Genomic DNA, 24956 nt, shown 5'->3' with positions numbered 1-24956 from the left:
AAGAAGCGCGTATAAAATCTTGGATGTACCGTTTTTTGTTTTTTTGTTTTTCTAAAAATAGAAGAAGCGTTGGTGGTGGTGTTGGAGAGAGGTGGTTGTGGTGGTGGATGGGTGATTAAGTGGGTGGTGGTGGTGGTGGAGGAAGGCGGTGGTGGGTGAGGAAGTGGGTGGTGGTGGTGGTGGTGGGTTCTTTGTTTGGGTTTGGTGGGTGGGTGGCGATGGAATGTGAAAATGATAGATCACTGAGACGAGTTTATCATACACAGTCGACGACTCTGCCACTTTGTTGCTAGGTTGACGTCATATCGGCGAAGGATCTTGTAACAACATTCCACAAATCATGTCATCGGGTATGGTGATGCGATTGTAAACTTTGAGGTGTAAGGTTTCGTTCCACAAGGCGATCGTGTATTTTAGCCCACTATGACAGTCGTTCGTCTAAGTTACAGTGGGTGAGTGGCGATCACCTTAGCGCTACGATCATGGTGTGGAATTCTAAAGGTGTTGCCTGAATTCTAAAGGTGAATCGACAGGCACAGACATGAACGTGATGTAGGTTTATGCCTACTGATGTATTTCGTGTCTCCCCCATGCAAACATGGTGCCACGCGTGAAGACAAACGAACGTTTATCCATAGGATGATGACGTTGTCACTTGTTTATTTATACCGAGGAGTTGGCTCTCGTGTAGGTCTACATACGAACTGTCAGGCGTGTCTCCGTGCACACGTCATGTACTTCGTGTTGCCATGCAAACGTGGTGCCACGCGTGACTACAAACACACGTTTATCTATAGGATGAACACGTTGTCATTCGTTCACCCATGCCGAGAAGTCGACACTCGTGTGGGTTGACATGCGTACTGTCATTCGTGTCTCCATGCAAACGTGATGTACTTCGTGTGTTTCCATGCAAACGTGATGTACTTCATGTTGCCATGCAAATGTGATGTCATGCGTGTCTTCAAACACACGTTGATCCAGAGGATTATTTATTATATTTAGTATTTTATAAGGAGAGAGAGAGAGAGAGAGAGAGAGAGAGAGAGAGAGACAGATACGTGGTGTTTGACTCGTGTCTCCAGGCACACGTGATGCCACTCGTGTACACCACCATACATACCAACATACATACATACATATTTTGAAACATGGTGTCACGCGTAGGCGTGTGCCTCCAAGAGGACGAGGTGGAGGGTGTGGGTTCTTTTGGATTGTTGTTGTTTGTGTTGGCAAAGCAAGCAGGGTGGGTGTCGATGGTGTGTGGAGATGATTGATCACTGAGACGAGTTTATCATACACAGTCGACGACTCTGCCACTTTGTTGCTAGGTTGACGTCATATCGGCGAAGGATTTTGTAACAACATTCCACAAATCATGTCATCGGGTATGGTGATGCGATTGTAAACTTTGAGGTGTAAGGTTTCGTTCCACAAGGCGATCGTGTATTTTAGCCCACTATGACAGTCGTTCGTCTAAGTTACAGTGGGTGAGTGGCGATCACCTTAGCGCTACGATCATGGTGTGGAATTCTAAAGGTGTTGCCTGAATTCTAAAGGTGAATCGACAGGCACAGACATGAACGTGATGTAGGTATATGCCTACGTGATGTATTTCGTGTCTCCCCCATGCAAACATGGTGCCACGCGTGACGACAAACGAACGTTTATCCAGAGGATGATGACGTTGTCACTTGTTTATTTATACAGAGGAGTTGGCTCTTGTGTAGGTCTACGTACGTACTGTCAGGCGTGTCTCCGTGCACACGTCATGTACTTCGTGTTGCCATGCAAACGTGGTGCCACGCGTGACTACAAACACACGTTTATCCATACGATGATGACGTTGTCATTCGTTCACCCATGCCGAGGAGTCGACACTCGTGTGGGTTGACATGCGTACTGTCATTCGTGTTTCCATGCAAACGTGATGTACTTCGTGTGTTTCCATGCAAACGTGATGTACTTCAAGTTGCCATACAAACGTGATGTCATGCGTGTCTTCAAACACACGTTGATCCAGAGGATTATTTATTTTATTTAGTATCTTATAAGGAGAGAGAGAGAGAGAGAGAGAGAGAGAAAGAGAGAGAGAGAGAGAGAGAGAGAGAGAGAGAGAGAGAGAGAGACATACGTGGTGTTTGACTCGTGTCTCCAGGCACACGTGATGCCACTCGTGTACACCACCATACATACCAACATACATACATACATATTTTGAAACATGGTGTCACGCGTAGGCGTGTGCCTCCAAGAGGACGAGGTGGAGGGTGTGGGTTCTTTTGGATTGTTGTTGTTTGTGTTGGCAAAGCAAGCAGGGTGGGTGTCGATGGTGTGTGGAGATGATAGATCACTGGGACGAGCTTATCAAAGTTATCATACACAGTCGATAACCCAACCACTTTGTTGCTAGATTGACACCACATCGGCGAAAGATCTTGCTACAACATTCCACAAATGACGTCATCGACTATGATGACGTGATTGTAAACTTTGAGGTGCAAGGTTTTGTTCCACAAGGCGATCGTATTGTAGCACAAGGACAATCGTTCGTTTAAGAAACAGTGGGTGAGTGGCGATCACCTTAGCGCTACGATCATGGTGTGGAATTCTAACGGTGTTTCCTGAATTTCTAAAGGTGAATCGACAGGCACAGACATGTAGGAATGCAGGGAGCGATCGAAATGGCCCCTGTTTTGATGGGTCCAACACGGTGCGCGCTGATTGGTCCGTTCCGGCGCCTGACTTTCACCCAGGTTTTCCAATCTGGCCCGACCCTTGTGTTTCTTTTCCATAGGAAAAGTGATGACCAGAGAGTGTCTATCCTATTTAAGACACTGTAACCCTGTTTCCTGATTGGACGACAGCCCAAACTTCTGATGGGTAATCATTTTTTATCCTGTTTTTCTCCCTGGTGTGAGCATGCTGATTTCTCAATCCTAAAAACACAACACAATTCATTTTTTCAACTTTTAGAGCGGATCGAAAGGGCCCCTGTTTTGATGGCTCCAAAACGCGACACGCCGATGGATCCGTTTCGATGCCTGGACTGAGCCTCAGTTTTCCAAATTGGTCCAACCGTTGTGTTTGGGGTTTTTTCATAGGAAAAAAATGTATTTTCCATGGGAGAGAAAGCACAACTCGGCTTGGGTGCTGTCTTCTGATTGGTCAGTGCTGACTTCTGATTGGTCAGATTTTCGACCAATCAGAGACCTTCTATAAATAGATCGTCTTGTTTGTGTATATAAAGGAAGGGCTGATGTTCATCAGGCACTCATCGCCACCATGACGGACAAGCAGAGTACACCTTATCGTTTGGAGAGGAAAGACACCACACGCTCCAGGCGGTTAAGAACTGCTAACCATACCTATCGTTTGACTTTCAACTCAGACTACTTGGACACCATACCACCGGACTGCGTTCCCATTGAACTGCCGGCTTTATTTGACAGAGTGATCGATGACTTTTAACAACAGATGTCAGGCCAGAAGGGAGATCGTATTGGTCTAGGTATCGATCATCCCGCTTTGAACACCCCCATACGGATTCTCTTTCGTCGCTTTGACGATCTCCATGGGTTAGATATTTTGCATGCCGTGAAAAAAGTCCAATAGTCCAACAAAGCCCTGAACATTGAGGCCACCATGGTTGTGACTTTAGTACACGTAGCAGATCCCGACAGGCTAGGATCAGAATCAGGATCAGGTGACCGTCTGAAAAACGTGATTGGACTTGAAGCCTTTTTAAAACGTAAAAAGGGCATTGTACGGATCAAGAACGAAGATCAATGCTGTTTGGCACGGGCCCTGGTGGTGGCACAGCATTATGCCCAGAAGCCCAACCCTCTGACCCCAGAATAGACCAACCAGTGAATGAGACTGACGAGAACGGATCGAGTCGACGTTCAAGGCATCCCGGCACGGGACTTTTTTCAGCGTCTTGGCCTGCCTGAAGGTCCCTGTCAGGGCCTGGACGACCTAGCACGCGTGTGACGCGCCTTGGCCCACATGAATTATCAACTGAAAGTCTACAGTCAAGAGGTGGACCAGAGACTGTTGTACAAGTGTGATGAGGCTCCACCCACCGCCACCGTGCTGCATTTATACCATCATGATCAGCACTACGATGTGATCACTTCCATGTCAGCTTTTTATGCGTCTAACTATTACTGCGAACGCTGCGACCACCGTTACGACCATCCCGAAAACCATCCCTTCACCAAGCAATACCACTGCCACCGCTGCTTCCACTCTAGCTATTGCGGACCCAAGGAAGAGCACGGGATCCCTTGCTTGACATGTCAACGCTGGTTCCCAAATCAACACTGTTACACTCAACATCTTCAGTCACCGTCAGAGGGAAAACCTAGCGCCTGTCAATTGATTCACAGGTGCCCGAACTGTTTTCAGCGTGGTGCAGTTAGGATCTGGACGATGCATCAGTGAAGTGAGCAAGGAGTTGTGTGAACACTGTCCATGGAGAGAAGAAGGTTATGGTGCCAGCTGCGAGATCGTGTTTCGAGGCCCCACCACGCGACATGATGTGTGTGTCCGGTTGACAATGCTGGCCAAGAAGAAGAACCAAGAGGAAGAGGAGGACAGCACACACAAGGGGGCAACAGCACGAAAGGGGACAACAGCACGCCTTGGGAAAAGAAAACGGGATTGAACCCCCTCAAGAAAGCACTCTTCAAAACGTCAAAGACATTCATCACCCCAGGAGGAGGAGGCGGAGGTGGAGGGGGAGGATGCCATGGAAGTGGACGCACCCACCCCGTTGGAGGAGGAAAAGGGGAAGGAGAAGACAAAGAACAAGAACATCACCACCACTACGGTCCAGAAGGAGGACCGCATTTATGTGATGGCACATAATGCACGATCCTATGATTTGCACTTGATCCTGAAGGGCCTGTACCCCCTTCTGGTGAAACTCCCCACCAAGATTCGAAATGGACAACAAATTTTGCAGGTGACCCTGGGACGCTTGTGTTTCGAAGACAGTTTAAATTTCATACCCTACCCACTGAAAGCATTTCCAAAGAGCTTTGGGCTGAAAGAACTGAAGAAAGGGTATTTTCCACACTTTTTCAATACTGAAGCCAACCAGACCTACAGAGGCCCCTATCCACCAGCCATCATATACGATCCCGATGGCATGTCTCCCGCGGAACATACAGCCTTCCTCCAGTGGCACACCCAAAAGTGCAAGAAGGAGCCTTGTTTGACTTGCAAGGAGAACTTTTAGCCTACTGCCAGAGCAATGTGGACATTTTGAGACGGGGATGCGCTGACTTCCCACAGAACGCCATCAGGTCGGTTCGCATGGATCCCTTTGTAGAGGTGATGACAGCTTCTGCGTTCACCATGAAATCCTTCCGAAAACACGATCTGAAACCCAATACCATTGCCATTCTCCCACCTCAAGGCTACCAACCCAAGAGAAACTATTCCCAGGCCTGTATGCACTGGTTAAATTATCTGATGGAGACGGACCCCAATCTGCACCTCCAGCACGCTAGGAATGGTGAAAAAGAGTTCACGTGTGGAGAGGGCCAACATCAGTACAATGTGGATGGCTACGATCGAGCAACAGGCACCATCTACGAATTCCTGAGGTGTTTCTGGCATGGGTGTCAAGCCTGTCACAAGACCCATTGTGGAGAACCTCATCCCGTCCTGGGCACGCCGTTGGGAGCACGTTATACAAACACCCGCTACCGCCTGAGTCTCTTGAGTCAACACCCTGAGGTGAAACGGATCGTCACCCTGTGGGAGCATGAGTTTACAAAAATGCAACAGGAGAACTCCATTCTGCGTGCTTTCTTGCAGGGACCCCCCTGTATCCGCATCCCTGGACCGCTCAACCCTCGCGACGCCTTCTATGGAGGACGCACCAATGCCAATGAAGCCCAAGAAGATGAAACCATCAAGTACATCAATATTTGTTCCCTTTATCCTTACATTTGTAAGACCGGAGCATTTCCCATGGGACACTCGACCCCTCTCCATCAACCACCTGTGGACACGTTGTTTGAGCTGAAAGGACTTATCCAATGTCGTGTCCTACCCCCGAAACGACTCTATCATCCGCTACTGCCCTACAGATCCGGTGGCAAACTGCTCTGTCCTTTGTGCCTTACGTATGCCGATACCTGGTCAGACTCCCCCTGCAAGCACACGGACAAAGAGGGGTCATGGGTGGGTACGTACGCCACCATAGAACTCCATGAAGAAGTATGACTACCAGGTGCTTCAGATCTACGATGTTTGGCATTTTGACACCTTTGCACAGCATGACCCCGACACCCAGCAAGTAAGACTCTTTGACACTTATATCGATCGTCATTTCAAGGAGAAGCTCGAAGCCAGCGGATACCCCGAGGGATGTACGGATCACGGCGCTTACATCCAGGAGATCTATGACAAAGAAGGCATTGGGTTGGACAAGGACCGCATCGAAAAAAACCCAAGACTTCGCACGATTGCCAAGATGCAACTGACTTCGCTCTGGGGCAAGTTTGGACAACGGTTAGACTACAGTCACAACATCTATATGAACGATCCTGTACAGGACTTTGCCTTGTGGAGGAATGAACACAATACCATCGAGGATGTCACCGTTGTCAACGAACACATGGTGGAAGTGACCTATACCCAGAGGAAGAATTCCAAACCCCTCATTCTCATTTCAATGTTGCCATCACTGCTTGGGTCACTGCCCAAGCACGTCTCAAGCTGTACGGGACCCTTGCCCTGGTGGGTCGCAGGGTCTTGTACTTTGACACGGACAGTGTCATTTACATTCATCGACCCCACTACACGAATCCAGAGCTGGGCCATTCGTTGGGTGAGTTTACAGATGAACTGGACGGAAACACCATCAACACGTTTGTGTCAGGAGGCCCCAAAAACTATGGCTATGAGTTAATGAACCCCAGACCGGATGGAACGCGCACAACCTGCAAAGTGTGAGGGTTCACTTTGAATTACAGAAACGAACAACAACTCAACTTTGACACCATGAAAGGACTGATACTGGGACAACGGCCTCGGAAGGAGGGGGAGAAAATCAGCTTGTATTACCTTCATCAAATCATTCGAAAAGGACCTCGGCACGGAAACGCTCTTGTGACCCGACCCACCTGAAAAGACTATCATACCGTGTACGACAAGCGACGTCTCGTCTATGATGAAACCACAGGGCTACCTGTAGACACGCTCCCCTTTGGGTACAGAGACGACTAAATCATTTTGTTTATTTCATCACAACGGATCGAAACTGAATCGACATGGACACCTACAGAAAAACCAGATCGAAATCTGGTCAATCAGAAGCTTGGGTTGTCGACCCATCAGAGGCCGTGCTCAGGCCATGCTGGGCTCTGATTGGTCAAAATGAGGTTGTGCTTTCTCTCTCACGCTACAAGCCTGACCCTATGGAAAAGAAACACAAGGGTCGGTCCAGTTTGGAAAAATTGACTCAGACCAGGCCCCGGAACCGACCAATCAGAAAGCAGGGTGTCAGTGCCTTTTAATACGACCAACGTTCCCTGGCCATCACTTTTCACTGAACGGTCCAAGCAACAACACCATCATGTTTCCGGCCACTACTACCGTATGACAACAATGGCTACTACCGCATCACCATCAAACAGTAGAAGAAGGAGAAGGGGGACAAGGGCGAGGACGTTCTCAATGGCGATCATTTTCGTCGTGCAATGGCGGACATCCTGGGGAGTGGCTAGTTCTACATTGGGAGATGATGAGAATAAGCGCCTTGTACAAAGCTTCCCATGACTGCATGCATGAGAAGTTAAAGAGTGTTGTGGACACATTTCTGCCTCCGGGGTATGGCATCTGCATCCCCAGCATGGAACTTTACGTGGAAAAGTCAACCCCAACACCTGAAGCAGCAGCACTCACAGCATCCATACTCAAAGCAGCCAAAAAAGCAGCAGCACCACACGTCGCAGCACTCACCGCAGCGGTAGCAGAGGGAACGTTAAAAGAAACACACGTATTCTTCTCAGCACTCATCGCAGCATCAGCAGCGGCAGAAGCAGCACCCATACTAACAACAACACCCTCAGAAGCAGTGAAAGCAACACAACAACTCGACTCAGCACTATGGACATCGATACTAGCAGCCGCCGCAGCAACACCTGCAGCCATAGAAGCAGCAGCAGTAGCACTCGTTGAAATAGTAACGTCACATGCACCCTTTCTGCAGCAGTACTCATAGCAGACAACACCAACAACAACACCCGTAGCAGCAGCAGAAGCAGCCACCACACAGGCAGAAGAAGATGCAGCTGCAGACGCAGCAACAACACCCTCACTAAAAGTATTCATCAATGCACTACAGATGGCGCAATGCGCGGCAGGTGTGAGAGCATCGAAGGGGACACCCCGAGAAGCAGCAGCAACAGAAAAATTCGCCTCAGCACTATCCTGGGCGGCAGCAACAGCCACAGCCGCCACACCCACAGCAGTAGAAGCAGCAATAGCAGCACTCGTCGCCATAGTAACAGCAGTAACTTCAGCGCAGTCACCACCACCACCATCACCATCACCATCACCATCACCATCACCGATGGACACCTCAGATGCATCAGCATCCACACCAAAACCAGTGGCACCAGCAATGGCAGCCACCACCCCCACAGCAATAGAAGCACCAGTAGCAACACCCTCACTAACAGAACTCTTCGACGCACTCCACGCAGCAGCAGAAGCCACCGCAGCAGCAACAACATCCTCACCAGCAGCAGCAGCACCAGAACTCATCTCAGCACTATACAGAGCGACAGTAGCAGCTGCAGCAGCAACACCTTCACCAACAGAAGCAGCAGCAACTGCAGCACTCGTTGCAACATTGAGCAGGCTACCTGTGTGATGACGATGACGAAGGTTGTCATCCACTTTTTCGCATTATTCGCATTGTTTCGCATTGTTTGCCCTGTATCTAAGTTGAAGTGTGTTAGGTGTCATCATTAAACAGGGATAAATTGAACTGACTCTTTGTGTCTTGATTGATCTCAACTCCAACAGGATGCTGAACCGAGGGTAGGGGCTGAGTTGAGATGTCGTCTACGTTGACTGTCTGTCTGTCTGTCTGTCTGTCTGTCATGGCTGTGCACACCAAATTGAAGAAATAAAATAAAGAATAACATATAAAAATAGATAAAAGAAAAAAAAGGCTCATGCTTGAAAGATCAGCTGCCTGGTGTCAGTCAGCCCAAACAGGGGATGGAGTCTTATCACATCGTCAGTGACATGCAAGACGTCATGGTGTCAATATGGTGTTCAGACTAATCGACACCCACCCTGCTTGCTTTGCCAACACAAACAACAACAATCCAAAAGAACCCACACCCTCCCTCTCGTCCTCTTGGAGGCACACGCCTACGCGTGACAGCATGTTTCAAAATATGTATGTATGTATGTTGGTATGTATGGTGGTGTACACGAGTGGCATCACGTGTGCCTGGAGACACGAGTCAAACACCACGTATCTCTCTCTCTCTCTCTCTCTCTCTCTCTCTCTCTCTCTCTCTCTCTCTCTCTCTCTCCTTATAAAAAACTAAATATGATAAATAATCCTGTGGAACAACGTGTGTTTGAAGACACGCATGACATCACGTTTGCATAGCAACATGAAGTACATCACGTTTGCATGGAAACACACGAAGTACATGATGTTTGCATGGAGACACGAATGACAGTACGCATGTCAACCCACACGAGTGTCGACACCTCGGCGTGGGTGAACAAATGACAACGTCATCATCCTATGAATAAACGTGTGTTTGTAGTCACGCGTGGCACCGCGTTTGCATGGCAACACGAAGTACATGACGTGTGCACGGAGACACGCATGACAGTACGTATGTAGACCTACACGAGAGCCTGAACATTGAGGCCACCATGGTTGTGACTTTAGTACACGTAGCAGATCCCGACAGGCTAGGATCAGAATCAGGATCAGGTGACCGTCTGAAAAACGTGATTGGACTTTTAAAACGTAAAAAGGGCATTGTACGGATCAAGAACGAAGATCAATGCTGTTTGGCACGGGCCCTGGTGGTGGCACAGCATTATGCCCAGAAGCCCAACCCTCTGACCCCAGAATAGACCAACCAGTGAATGAGACTGACGAGAACGGATCGAGTCGACGTTCAAGGCATACGGGCACGGGACTTTTTTCGGCGTCTTGGCCTGCCTGAAGGTCCCTGTCAGGGCCTGGACGACCTAGCACGCGTGTGACGGCGCCTTGGCCCACATGAATTATCAACTGAAAGTCTACAGTCAAGAGGTGGACCAGAGACTGTTGTACAAGTGTGATGAGGCTCCACCCACCGCCACCGTGCTGCATTTATACCATCATGATCAGCACTACGATGTGATCACTTCCATGTCAGCTTTTTATGCGTCTAACTATTACTGCGAACGCTGCGACCACCGTTACGACCATCCCGAAAACCATCCCTTCACCAAGCAATACCACTGCCACCGCTGCTTCCACTCTAGCTATTGCGGACCCAAGGAAGAGCACGGGATCCCTTGCTTGACATGTCAACGCTGGTTCCCAAATCAACACTGTTACACTCAACATCTTCAGTCACCGTCAGAGGGAAAACCTAGCGCCTGTCAATTGATTCACAGGTGCCCGAACTGTTTTCAGCTGGTCCACGTCTTGGAGACCCCCATGGCTCACCATGAGTGCTCAGATGAAGAACATCCCTGCTTACCTCCGTGAAGCCCACGAGGAAGAGGAGGGGGAAGAAGAGGGGGAAGAGGGGGAAGAGGAACAACATCAAATACGAGACAATGTCAAATATGTGTTCTATGATTTTGAATGCATGCAAGACACGGGGGAGCACATTCCAAATTTGTGCGTGGTGCAGTTAGGATCTGGACGATGCATCAGTGAAGTGAGCAAGGAGTTGTGTGAACACTGTCCATGGAGAGAAGAAGGTTATGGTGCCAGCTGCGAGATCGTGTTTCGAGGCCCCACCACGCGACATGATGTGTGTGTCCGGTTGACAATGCTGGCCAAGAAGAAGAACCAAGAGGAAGAGGAGGACAGCACACACAAGGGGGCAACAGCACGAAAGGGGACAACAGGACGCCTTGGGAAAAGAAAACGGGATTGAACCCCCTCAAGAAAGCACTCTTCAAAACGTCAACGACATTCATCACCCCAGGAGGAGGAGGCGGAAGTGGAGGGGGAGGATGCCATGGAAGTTGACGCACCCACCCCGTTGGAGGAGGAAAAGGGGAAGGAGAAGACAAAGAACAAGAACATCACCACCACTACGGTCCAGAAGGAGGACCGCATTTATGTGATGGCACATAATGCACGATCCTATGATTTGCACTTGATCCTGAAGGGCCTGTACCCCCTTCTGGTGAAACTCCCCACCAAGATTCGAAATGGACAACAGATTTTGCAGGTGACCCTGGGACGCTTGTGTTTCGAAGACAGTTTAAATTTCATACCCTACCCACTGAAAGCATTTCCAAAGAGCTTTGGGCTGAAAGAACTGCCTTCCTCCAGTGGCACACCCAAAAGTGCAAGAAGGAGCCTTGTTTGACTTGCAAGGAGAACTTTTAGCCTACTGCCAGAGCAATGTGGACATTTTGAGACGGGGATGCGCTGACTTCCCACAGAACGCCATCAGGTCGGTTCGCATGGATCCCTTTGTAGAGGTGATGACAGCTTCTGCGTTCACCATGAAATCCTTCCGAAAACACGATCTGAAACCCAATACCATTGCCATTCTCCCACCTCAAGGCTACCAACCCAAGAGAAACTATTCCCAGGCCTGTATGCACTGGTTAAATTATCTGATGGAGACGGACCCCAATCTGCACCTCCAGCACGCTAGGAATGGAGGTGAAAAAGAGTTCACGTGTGGAGTGGGCCATAATCAGTACAATGTGGATGGCTACGATCGAGCAACAGGCACCATCTACGAATTCCTGAGGTGTTTCTGGCATGGGTGTCAAGCCTGTCACAAGACCCAACGTGGAGAACCTCATCCCGTCCTGGGCACGCCGTTGGGAGCACGTTATACAAACACCCGCTACCGCCTGAGTCTCTTGAGTCAACACCCTGAGGTGAAACGGATCGTCACCCTGTGGGAGCATGAGTTTACAAAAATGCAACAGGAGAACTCCATTCTGCGTGCTTTCTTGCAGGGACCCCCCTGTATCCACATCCCTGGACCGCTCAACCCTCGCGACGCCTTCTATGGAGGACGCACCAATGCCAATGAAGCCCAAGAAGATGAAACCATCAAGTACATCATTTGTAAGACCGGAGCATTTCCCATGGGACACTCGACCCCTCTCCATCAACCACCTGTGGACACGTTGTTTGAGCTGAAAGGACTTATCCAATGTCGTGTCCTACCCCCGAAACGACTCTATCATCCGCTACTGCCCTACAGATCCGGTGGCAAACTGCTCTGTCCTTTGTGCCTTACGTATGCCGATACCTGGTCAGACTCCCCCTGCAAGCACACGGACAAAGAGGGGTCAAGGGTGGGTACGTACGCCACCATAGAACTGCATGAAGCCGTGAAGAAGTATGACTACCAGGTGCTTCAGATCTACGATGTTTGGCATTTTGACACCTTTGCACAGCATGACCCCGACACCCAGCAAGTAAGACTCTTTGACACTTATATCGATCGTCATTTCAAGGAGAAGCTCGAAGCCAGCGGATACCCCGAGGGATGTACGGATCACGGCGCTTACATCCAGGAGATCTATGACAAAGAAGGCATTGGGTTGGACAAGGACCGCATCGAAAAAAACCCAAGACTTCGCACGATTGCCAAGATGCAACTGACTTCGCTCTGGGGCAAGTTTGGACAACGGTTAGACTACAGTCACAACATCTATATGAACGATCCTGTACAGGACTTTGCCTTGTGGAGGAATGAACGCAATACCATCGAGGATGTCACCGTTGTCAACGAACACATGGTGGAAGTGACCTATACCCAGAGGAAGAATTCCAAACCCCTCATTCTCATTTCAATGTTGCCATCGCTGCTTGGGTCACTGCCCAAGCACGTCTCAAGCTGTACGAGACCCTTGCCCTGGTGGGTCGCAGGGTCTTGTACTTTGACACGGACAGTGTCATTTACATTCATCGACCCCACTACACGAATCCAGAGCTGGGCCATTCGTTGGGTGAGTTTACAGATGAACTGGACGGAAACACCATCAACACGTTTGTGTCAGGAGGCCCCAAAAACTATGGCTATGAGTTAATGAACCCCAGACTGGATGGAACGCGCACGACCTGCAAAGTGTGAGGGTTCACTTTGAATTACAGAAACGAACAACAACTCAACTTTGACACCATGAAAGGACTGATACTGGGACAACGGCCTCGGAAGGAGGGGGAGAAAATCAGCTTGTATTACCTTCATCAAATCATTCGAAAAGGACCTCGGCACGGAAACGCTCTTGTGACCCGACCCACCTGAAAAGACTATCATACCGTGTACGACAAGCGACGTCTCGTCTATGATGAAACCACAGGGCTACCTGTAGACACGCTTCCCTTTGGGTACAGAGACGACTAAATCATTTTGTTTATTTCATAACAACGGATCGAAACTGAATCGACATGGACACCTACAGAAAAACCAGATCGAAATCTGGTCAATCAGAAGCTTGGGTTGTCGACCCATCAGAGGCCGTGCTCAGGCCATGCTGGGCTCTGATTGGTCAAAATGAGGTTGTGCTTTCTCTCTCACGCTACAAGCCTGACCCTATGGAAAAGAAACACAAGGGTCGGTCCAGTTTGGAAAAATTGACTCAGACCAGGCCCCGGAACCGACCAATCAGAAAGCAGGGTGTCAGTGCCTTTTAATACGACCAACGTTCCCTGGCCATCACTTTTCACTGAACGGTCCAAGCAACAACACCATCATGTTTCCGGCCACTACTACCGTATGACAACAATGGCTACTACCGCATCACCATCAAACAGTAGAAGAAGGAGAAGGGGGACAAGGGCGAGGACGTTCTCAATGGCGATCATTTTCGTCGTGCAATGGCGGACATCCTGGGGAGTGGCTAGTTCTACATTGGGAGATGATGAAAATAAGCGCCTTGTACAAAGCTTCCCATGACTGCATGCATGAGAAGTTAAAGAGTGTTGTGGACACATTTCTGCCTCCGGGGTATGGCATCTGCATCCCCAGCATGGAACTTTACGTGGAAAAGTCAACCCCAACACCTGAAGCAGCAGCACTCACAGCATCCATACTCAAAGCAGCCAAAAAAGCAGCAGCACCACACGTCGCAGCACTCACCGCAGCGGTAGCAGAGGGAACGTTAAAAGAAACACACGTATTCTTCTCAGCACTCATCGCAGCATCAGCAGCGGCAGAAGCAGCACCCATACTAACAACAACACCCTCAGAAGCAGTGAAAGCAACACAACAACTCGACTCAGCACTATGGACATCGATACTAGCAGCCGCCGCAGCAACACCTGCAGCCATAGAAGCAGCAGCAGTAGCACTCGTTGAAATAGTAACGTCACATGCACCCTTTCTGCAGCAGTACTCATAGCAGACAACACCAACAACAACACCCGTAGCAGCAGCAGAAGCAGCCACCACACAGGCAGAAGAAGATGCAGCTGCAGACGCAGCAACAACACCCTCACTAAAAGTATTCATCAATGCACTACAGATGGCGCAATGCGCGGCAGGTGTGAGAGCATCGAAGGGGACACCCCGAGAAGCAGCAGCAACAGAAAAATTCGCCTCAGCACTATCCTGGGCGGCAGCAACAGCCACAGCCGCCACACCCACAGCAGTAGAAGCAGCAATAGCAGCACTCGTCGCCATAGTAACAGCAGTAACTTCAGCGCAGTCACCACCACCACCATCACCATCACCATCACCGATGGACACCTCAGATGCATCAGCATCCACACCAAAACCAGTGGCACCAGCAATGGCAGCCACCACCCCCACAGCAATAGAAGCACCAGTAGCAACACCCTCACTAACAGAACTCTTCGACGCACTCCACGCAGCAGCAGAAGCCACCGCAGCAGCAACAACATCCTCACCAGCAGCAGCAGCACCAGAACTCATCTCAGCACTATACAGAGCGACAATAGCAGCCGCAGCAGCAACACCTTCACCAACAGAAGCAGCAGCAACTGCAGCACTCGTTGCAACATTGAGCAGGCTACCTGTGTGATGACGATGACGAAGTTTGTCATCCACTTTTTCGCATTATTCGCATTGTTTCGCATTGTTTGCCCTGTATCTAAGTTGAAGTGTGTTAGGTGTCATCATTAAACAGGGATAAATTGAACTGACTCTTTGTGTCTTGATTGATCTCAACTCCAACAGGATGCTGAACCGAGGGTAGGGGCTGAGTTGAGATGTCGTCTACGTTGTCTGTCTGTCTGTCTGTCTGTCTGTCATGGCTGTGCACACCAAAGTGAAGAAATAAAATAAAGAATAACATATAAAAATAGATAAAAGAAAAAAAAGGCTCATGCTTGAAAGATCAGCTGCCTGGTGTCAGTCAGCCCAAACAGGGGATGGAGTCTTATCACATCGTCAGTGACATGCAAGACGTCATGGTGTCAACATGATGTTCAGACTAATCGACACCCACCCTGCTTGCTTTGCCAACACAAACAACAACAATCCAAAAGAACCCACACCCTCCCTCTCGTCCTCTTGGAGGCACACGCCTACGCGTGACAGCATGTTTCAAAATATGTATGTATGTATGTTGGTATGTATGGTGGTGTACACGAGTGGCATCATGTGTGCCTGGAGACACGAGTCAAACACCACGTATCTCTCTCTCTCTCTCTCTCTCTCTCTCTCTCTCTCTCTCTCTCTCTCTCTCCTTATAAAATACTAAATATGATAAATAATCCTGTGGAACAACGTGTGTTTGAAGACACGCATGACATCACGTTTGCATAGCAACATGAAGTACATCACGTTTGCAAGGTACACATGCAGGATTTTATATGCGCTTCTTTCAATGTCGATCTTTTCACATTGTACGAGCGCTTCTTTGGGTTTCCCCCTCCTCCCCGGAAACGGATGTGCCGCCCTTTTGGAGGTGCGCACGCCACCGGAAACGGATGTGCCGCCATCTTGGAGGCGCACGCATGACCCACAATGCCCTGAGCAAACCGAAACCGGAAATGACGTCATCAGAGATCACGTGACCCCACCTACCAATCAGAAGCCAGGAGCGGTTCGAGAACGATGCTACCAACTACTACTGTCACTTACGATTAATGTGTGCACTTTTATTCGAACAACAGTCCACACAGTGGACAGCTTCCAACGCATATTTGTGTCGATGGAACCCAGAGTGAAAGGACGCCCTCGACCCACGGTGTACTGACCCCATCAAGTCGCGGAAAGTTCCGAAAAACGTATTGCATTGGAATGTCTGCGGCAGCTCAGAAGAGAGGAAAAGCTATAAAACGCAAAACAGGAGAGAAAATAGTCCCTTACAAGTAGGTGCGTTGCGTGAGTAAAAGAAAGACGACAGCTCGACAGCTCAACAATACACAACTTACGGTCCCTAGGGTCGCAAGTGTCAGTCCACTTCCAAGGACAACATATGAGGTCCAATAATGGAGGTTATCCTTACAAAGCTATCATGGAAACTCTTCTCAAGTATGGAGCAGATGCGAAATGTTCACAGCTTCAGTCACAACTATCCTGACTAGGGAACATCACTAGCTGATCTGGTTTCCAAAGATCCGATTGGCGGAAGGAACGATGATCTCATCAATCGAGCCTTTATTGCCCATACCCCTCACCCCATGTGGACCCATCCTAGAATATGCCTTTAATCTCAGGTGAAAACTGAAAAGACATTGAAATCAAGATGTTTGGATACAGTACATCCATTTTCCTTATGTCCGATGTCAGGAGTATACCATCAATCTACAAGATGTGTATCTAAAAGTATGTAAACTGATAGTAAAAACTGCTGTTAAAATGTTAAAAGTTAGTTTGTAAATATAGACGCGATCTCACGAAAGAAACCCTCCATTCAAGATGGTGGCGCCCAGCGAGTGATCACGTTCGATGCCGAAGGGGTAACTTGTTACTAACAAGTAATAGTTTGTGTGTTAGTATATATGACGTACGTAACTAAGGCAGGTTGCTGGAGAATGACGGTTAATAAGACGCTAGTCGTTGTGTCATCACTTGGCATTGTTCTGATCTAACACTCCTCTAATTCTCACACATAACGAAGAGCTTGAGAAGTCGAATGCCTTATATCCTTATATGAGAAAGAAGTGAAAATGGCCTCTGTGGCCTCTGTATATCCACTGGTGGCAACTATCTCAGGTCAGCTACCTTGAGACTGGAGGTACAATTCAAGTTGGAATTTACGAGTAGTCAACGTTAATTCTATGTCTTAGTCGCCTGCACTTTTAGAGAGGGGGTGGGGTGCAGGTTGGCATCGTGTTTACCAAGTAAACATAATAAAGATATAAAGAAGCCCAACACTCACACTCAAACTATGAACCATGGACAGCTGTTGTGTGCAATTGACAGTGACCCCACACTCAGGAGGTGTGTGTCGTGGAGTAAAGGGGCCGATGTCCCGTCAGACAGGGATGTATTGCCAAGACAGATCCCTCAAACTCATATGGTCAGCACTAGGTTACAGTTTATTTTGAAAATAATGTTGGTGAAATTTTCGTCGATGCGGACATTCTGCACGCTATTATCATACAGATTATGTGCACTTTATCGAGAATCACTGCAAGTTGTATCCATGTTATACCCAAGCTACACAACAACCAAAATCGAAGCAATAACAAACTGTACACCGATATCTATATATCACAAAATATGCTAGTATACGTTTTCAGTGCTGTATGCTCAGGAATAACATGTGTTAGATTTGTTTTGTGTTTTTGTACGTTATTTAATAGTTTCGAAACATGGCATTGTATTCAGTTTTCACGTGACAGTCACACAGGATGGCCATACCTGTCAACTCTTACAATTTCTTGAGACATTTATTCAGGAGATAAATATGGTACAAGTAAAAGCTTCTGTAGCTATTGTCAAGCGGTTTTTTTAAATGGAAGAATACAAGTAACTGGTTACGAAAGACGCAGATATTTACAAGTCAACCCAATAACATTTACTGGAGGATTTTCACTCTTTCTAATATCATTTGATAGATCTATCAAAGGCAGTCTCATTGGTCACACATATCTAATACCATTTATCTTTACGAGCATGTACGAAAGACGAGGCGTAAGATATTCCCCACAGACGAGGTCAACGCGTTTTCCTTCTCGTACCAAAAGTGGCCTTTAAAAGTTTGACAAAGAGTCACTAACTTCATTCGCTAATTTTGTGTCAAACTGTGAACTTGTCATGGAATCGACTAGCTTTCAACCGTTCACTACCCCAACAACCAATTTCGGTGATTGGTGGAAACAGCAGTGGTAAAACCTATCTGGCTACAAAAATCCGAATGCTGACGCTCTCTCACCATCTCGCTATGTCCGTACTTAATCTCCAACAAGCGGCTAAATATTTCATTGAATCTCAATAGAGATGTTGTCGACGCCAAGAAATATAATTATCTTGCTATCTACACTTCTCCTTATGTTATAACTGAGTACGGTCACTTATGCTCAGGAATTCTACTTGGTATACTTGGTACCAACTATCAACCCAGGCATTTAGAAGTGAGCCTGATAAATATCAAATCCCGTACAACTTCGAATTTAAGTTAATCTGTGTGAAACTGCGATATGGGACACGTCTACCTCTTGAAATGGACGCTATAGTTCCCTACAATGTCTCACTCACAGCGCCCTCGTTTACTTCTGAACAAACTCTTGATTTAGATTTGCTGAACAGTTTGGGGGTTCCTATATCTTTTATGTACAAAAGAACAGAACTAAAGGAGAAACCATGACAGAATGTATTTACCGGCGTCTTGATTTCCTACACTTGAAAGGTGAAGCTGTACCATTGCAGGGGGGAACCTTTCCATCTCACTTAACACAGTCTAAGTTCAAGGCAGTTATTTCTCTTCTACATAATTTCTAAAAGATTTCTAAACACTGTTACTGTAACAATGAAAATAAAGTCGTATTCACTGAATGAAGGCTTTGGTTATGAATCACACACAGAAAATATGACACTTATCCCCTTTCCACTGTAAAAGGAACAACACGTGAATGATAATGACATCTACTCGGTGTAGAACTACATGCCAATGATAATGACATCTACTCAGTGTACAACAACATGCCAGTGACAATGACATCTGTTCGGTGTACAACAACATGCCAATGATAATGACATCTACTCAGTGTACAACTACATGCCAATGATAATGACATCCATCTACTCGGTGTACAACTACATGCCAATGATAATGACATATAACCAGTGTACAACTACATGCCAATGATAATGACATCTACTCAGTGTACAACTACATAATAATGATAATGATATCTACTCAGTGTACAACTACATGCTAATGATAATGACATCTACTCAGTGTACAACAACATGACAATGATAATGACATATTTTCGGTGTACAACAACATGCCAATGATAATGACATCTACTCGGTGTACAACAACATGCTTATGATAATGACATCTACTCAGTGTACAACAACATGACAATGATAATGACATATTTTCGGTGTACAACTACATGCCAATGATAATGACATCTACTCAGTGTACAACTACATGCTAATCATAATGAGATCTACTCAGTGTACAACTACATGCCAATGATAATGACATCTGTTCGGTGTACAACTACATGCCAATGATAATGACATCTTTTCGGTGTACAACAACATGCCAATGATAATGACATATGTTCGATGTACAACTACATGCTAATGATAACGACATATGTTCGGTGTACAACAACATGCCAATGATAATGACATCTACTCAGTGTACAACTACATGCCAATGATAATGACATGTGTTCGGTGTACAACAACATTCCAATGATAAGAACACCTGTTCGGTGTACAACAACATGCCAATGATAATGACATCTACTCAGTGTACAACTACATGCCAATGATAATGACATCTGTTTGGTGTACAACTACATGCCAATGATAATGACATCTACTCGGTGTACAACTACATTCTAATCATAATGAGATCTACTCAGTGTACAACTACATGCCAATGATAATGACATCTGTTCAGTGTACAACTACATGCCAATGATAATGACATCTGTTCGGTGTACAACTACATGCCAATGATAATGACATCTTTTCGGTGTACAACAACATTCCAATGATAATGACATCTGCTCAGTGTACAACTACATGCTCATGATAATGACATCTGTTCGGTGTACAACGACATGCCAATGATAATGGCATTTGTTCGGTGTACAACACCATGGCAATGATGATTACATCTACTCAGTGTACAACTACATGCCAATGATAATGGCATATGTTCGGTGTACAACAATATGCCAATGATAATGACATCTACTCAGTATACAACTACATGCTAATGATAATGACATCTGTTCGGAGTACAACAACATGCCAATGATAATGACATCTACTCAGTGTACAACTACATGCCAATGATAATGACATCTGTTCGGTGCACAACAACATGCCAATGATAATGACATATGTTCGATGTACAACTACATGCTAATGATAACGACATATGTTCGGTGTACAACAACATGCCAATGATAATGACATCTACTCAGTGTACAACTACATGCCAATGATAATGACATGTGTTCGGTGTACAACAACATTCCAATGATAAGAACACCTGTTCGGTGTACAACAACATTCCAATGATAAGAACACCTGTTCGGTGTACAACAACATGCCAATGATAATGACATCTACTCAGTGTACAACTACATGCCAATGATAATGACATCTGTTTGGTGTACAACTACATGCCAATGATAATGACATCTACTCGGTGTACAACTACATTCTAATCATAATGAGATCTACTCAGTGTACAACTACATGCCAATGATAATGACATCTGTTCAGTGTACAACTACATGCCAATGATAATGACATCTGTTCGGTGTACAACTACATGCCAATGATAATGACATCTTTTCGGTGTACAACAACATTCCAATGATAATGACATCTGCTCAGTGTACAACTACATGCTCATGATAATGACATCTGTTCGGTGTACAACGACATGCCAATGATAATGGCATTTGTTCGGTGTACAACACCATGGCAATGATGATTACATCTACTCAGTGTACAACTACATGCCAATGATAATGGCATATGTTCGGTGTACAACAATATGCCAATGATAATGACATCTACTCAGTATACAACTACATGCTAATGATAATGACATCTGTTCGGAGTACAACAACATGCCAATGATAATGACATCTACTCAGTGTACAACTACATGCCAATGATAATGACATCTGTTCGGTGTACAACTACATTCCAATGATAATGACATCTACTCGGTGTACAACGACATGCCAATGATAACGACATCTACTCGGTGTACAACAACATGACAATGATCATGACATCTGCTCGGTGTACAACTACATGCTAATGATAATGACATCTACTCAGTGTACAACAACATGCCAACGATAATGACATCTACTCAGTGTACAACAATATCACAATGATAATGGCATATGTTCGGTGTACAACAACATGCTAATGATAATGACATCTGCTCGGTGTACAACAATATGCCAATGATAATGACATCTACTCAGTGTACAACTACATGCCAATGATATTGACATATGTTCGGTGTACAACAACATGCCAATGATAATGACATCTGTTCGGTGTACAACAACATTCCAATGATAAGAACACCTGTTCGGTGTACAACTACATGCCAATGATAATGACATATGTTCCGTGTACAACACCATGCAAATGATAATGACATCTACTAGGTGTACAACTACATGCTAATGATAATGACATCTGTTCGGTGTACAACAACATGCCAACGATAATGACATCTACTCAGTGTACAACTACATGCCAATGATAATGATATATGTTCGGTGTAGAACACCATTGTAATAAAAATGACATCTACTCGGTGTACAACTACATGCTAATGATAATGTCATCTGTTCGGTGTACAACAACATGCCAATGATAATGACATCTACTCAGTGTACAACTACATGCTAATGATAATGACATCTAGTCAGTGTACAACAACATACCAACGATAATGACATCTACTCAGTGTACAACAACATCACTATGATAATGACATCTGTTCGGTGTACAACTACATGCTAATGATAATGACATCTGCTCGGTGTAGAACAACATGCCATGGTAATGACATCTACTCAGTGTACAACAACATGCCAATGATATTGACATATGTTCGGTGTACAACAACATGCCAATGATAATGACATCTGTTCGGTGTACAACTACATTCCAATGATAAGAAAACCTGTTCGGTGTACAACTACATGCCAATGATAATGACATCTACTAGGTGTACAACTACATGCCAATGATAATGACATCTACTCGGTGTACAACTACATGCTAATGATAATGACATCTAGTCAGTGTATAACAACATGCCAACGATAATGACATCTACTCAGTGTACAACAACATCACTATGATAATGACATCTACTCGGTGTAGAACTACATGCCAATGATAATCACATCTGTTCGGTGTACAACAACATGCCAATGATAATGACATCTACTCGGTGTACAACAACATGCCAATGATAATGAAATCTGGTCAGTGTACAAGTACATGCCAATGATAATGACATCTGCTCAGTGTACAACTACATGCTAATGATAATGACTTCTACTCAATGTACAACAACGTGCCAATGATAATGACATATTTTCGGTCTTCAACAACATGCAAAGGATAATGACATCTGTTCGGTGTACAACAACATGCCAATGGTAATGACATCTACTCAGTGTACAACTACAAGCCAATTTTACACGAAATACTTCTTTTCCCCTGGACGAGATGTGGGTCACATAATTGCGAAGTTGACGTTAATTTAGGAATTGACTGTCACTTTGTGTGAGTTCATAGGAGTATGAACCTTTATAGAGTGAGGGTCATACAATGTTTTGCCCTAGCACTATGGAGGTTCATACTCCAATGAACTCACACATAGTGAAAGTCAATTCTTATAAGTTTTTATCACAATTATCACAAGATCTATACACAATTTTATTTAGTACGCGTGACCTCATGTTTACACTGACAGCCATAACAACCTACTGTATTGCGGAATAAAATAGTTCCTCAAAAAGAGAGGTGACATGAGCATATGTATGCACAACTTGCTTCAATGTATTAAAACAATATCAATATTTGATGAGAAAAGTATGTTAAGTGTTGAGTGTGTTTGGTATTACGCCGCTTTTAGCAATATTCCAGCAATATCACGGCGGGGGATACCAGAAATGGGCTTCACACAATGTACCCATGTTTGGAATCGAGACCGGGTCCTCGGCGTGACGAGCGAACGCTTTAACCACTGGGCTACCCGACAGCCCCCTCTGTTCATAACTACCTCAGTAAGACAGTCACAATGAAAGCGCGTCGTAATATATTTACATCAAGCACAAGACGTCAAAATGGCGGACACGATAAATGTGACGGGAGTGATTTCGGAAGTTGTTAATGATCCTGTGGCGTTTACATGTTTTAGTCATCATTGATCAATTGGCCGTACCTGAAGTGTGATTAAGGATGTGTCAAATAGACACTAAGGTAAATTCATAGATTGCTGTAAACTATCACTGTCTCGGTCTAGACACAGATCGACTCGATACTACAATAGTTTGGATGTGCATTTTTACGTTTGGTTCACTAGGATGGGTCGTAGCGAGGATATACGTGAACGATCATGCAGTCAAACTCTCTGACGTTTCTCAATGTATGTTAAAACTGAAAGTTCGTTCACGAATATCCTCGCTTTGAACAAAACGAAGAAATGCACATCCAAACTATCGTAGTAACGACTCACCTACGGTAGGTGTTGTTTCCTAAACATTTTTCATCCAAACTTGGTACATGTATTTATCAGGGGCTGAAGTTTGTTTGTTTATTTGTTTGTTGTTTAACGCCGCGCGCAGCGATATTTCAGCTATATGACGGCGGTCTGTAAATAATCGAGTCTGGACCGGACAATCCAGTGATTGACATCATGAGCATCGATCCACGCAACTTGGATACGATGACATACATCAACCAAGTCAACGGGGCTGAAGTGGTGCCCTTTGCTATCAAGGATCATCACTCTCACAGATGTGTTTAGTTCTAGCATGCACTACGATCATCACCCTCACAGATGTGTTTAGTTCTAGCATGCACTACGATCATCACTCTCACAGATGTGTTTAGTCATAGCATGCACTACGATCATCACTCTCACAGATGTGTTTAGTCAAAGCATGCACTACGATCATCACTCTCACAGACGTGTTTAGTCATAGCATGCACTACGATCATCACTCTCACAGATGTGTTTGGGCATAGCATGCACTACTATCATAACCTTCACAGACGTGTTTAGTCATAGCATGCACTACGATCATCACTCTCACAGATGTGTTTAGTCATACCATGCACTACAATCATCACTCTCACAGATGTGTTTAGTCATAGCATGCACTACAATCATCACCCTCACAGATGTGTTTAGTCAAAGGAATACATTACGATCATCACTCACAGATGTGTTTAGTCATAGCATGCACTACGATCATCACTCACAGATGTGTTTAGGCATAGCATGTACTACGATCATCACTCTCACAGATGTGTTTAGTCATAGCATGCACTACGATCATCACCCTCACAGACGTGTTTAGTCATAGCATTCAC

At 45.9% G+C, this 24956-nt stretch overlaps 3 protein-coding genes across 3 annotated transcripts; all 3 read left to right on the top strand.

Annotated features, from left to right (window-relative positions):
- The first annotated feature begins 5364 nt into the window (after window positions 1-5364).
- Window positions 5365-7745, top strand: LOC125375991. The gene is made up of 3 exons (XM_048387128.1): window positions 5365-6198; window positions 6293-6847; window positions 7659-7745. The coding sequence occupies exons 1-3, from the start codon at window positions 5365-5367 to the stop codon at window positions 7743-7745; spliced, it is 1476 nt and encodes a 491-aa protein (XP_048243085.1).
- Window positions 7746-11736: 3991 nt separating this feature from the next.
- Window positions 11737-13287, top strand: LOC125375990. Its single transcript, XM_048387127.1, has one exon. The coding sequence runs from the start codon at window positions 11737-11739 to the stop codon at window positions 13285-13287; it is 1551 nt and encodes a 516-aa protein (XP_048243084.1).
- Window positions 13288-14724: 1437 nt separating this feature from the next.
- Window positions 14725-15243, top strand: LOC125375989 (angiomotin-like). The gene has a single exon (XM_048387126.1). It carries the CDS (start codon window positions 14725-14727, stop codon window positions 15241-15243), a length of 519 nt encoding a protein of 172 aa, XP_048243083.1.
- The last annotated feature ends 9713 nt before the right edge of the window (window positions 15244-24956 follow it).

Source organism: Haliotis rufescens, unplaced genomic scaffold (genome assembly GCF_023055435.1).
Source record: "Haliotis rufescens isolate VD_foot unplaced genomic scaffold, xgHalRufe1.0.p SCAF_66, whole genome shotgun sequence".
Classification (NCBI taxonomy): Eukaryota; Metazoa; Mollusca; class Gastropoda; order Lepetellida; family Haliotidae; genus Haliotis; species Haliotis rufescens.
This window is presented reverse-complemented; position numbering and strand designations above follow the sequence as displayed.

Bases quoted from the DNA above. Each gene is read 5' to 3' on its own strand.
- LOC125375991 (XM_048387128.1), top strand. From the start codon at position 5,365: ATGAAATCCTTCCGAAAACACGATCTGAAACCCAATACCATTGCCATT. The intron at 6,199-6,292 runs GTGGGTACGTAC...ACCTTTGCACAG, and splicing joins CGGACAAAGAGGGGTCATGG to CATGACCCCGACACCCAGCA. The intron at 6,848-7,658 runs GTGAGTTTACAG...ATCAAACAGTAG, and splicing joins AGAGCTGGGCCATTCGTTGG to AAGAAGGAGAAGGGGGACAA.
- LOC125375989 (XM_048387126.1), top strand. From the start codon at position 14,725: ATGGCGCAATGCGCGGCAGGTGTGAGAGCATCGAAGGGGACACCCCGA.
- LOC125375990 (XM_048387127.1), top strand. From the start codon at position 11,737: ATGAAATCCTTCCGAAAACACGATCTGAAACCCAATACCATTGCCATT.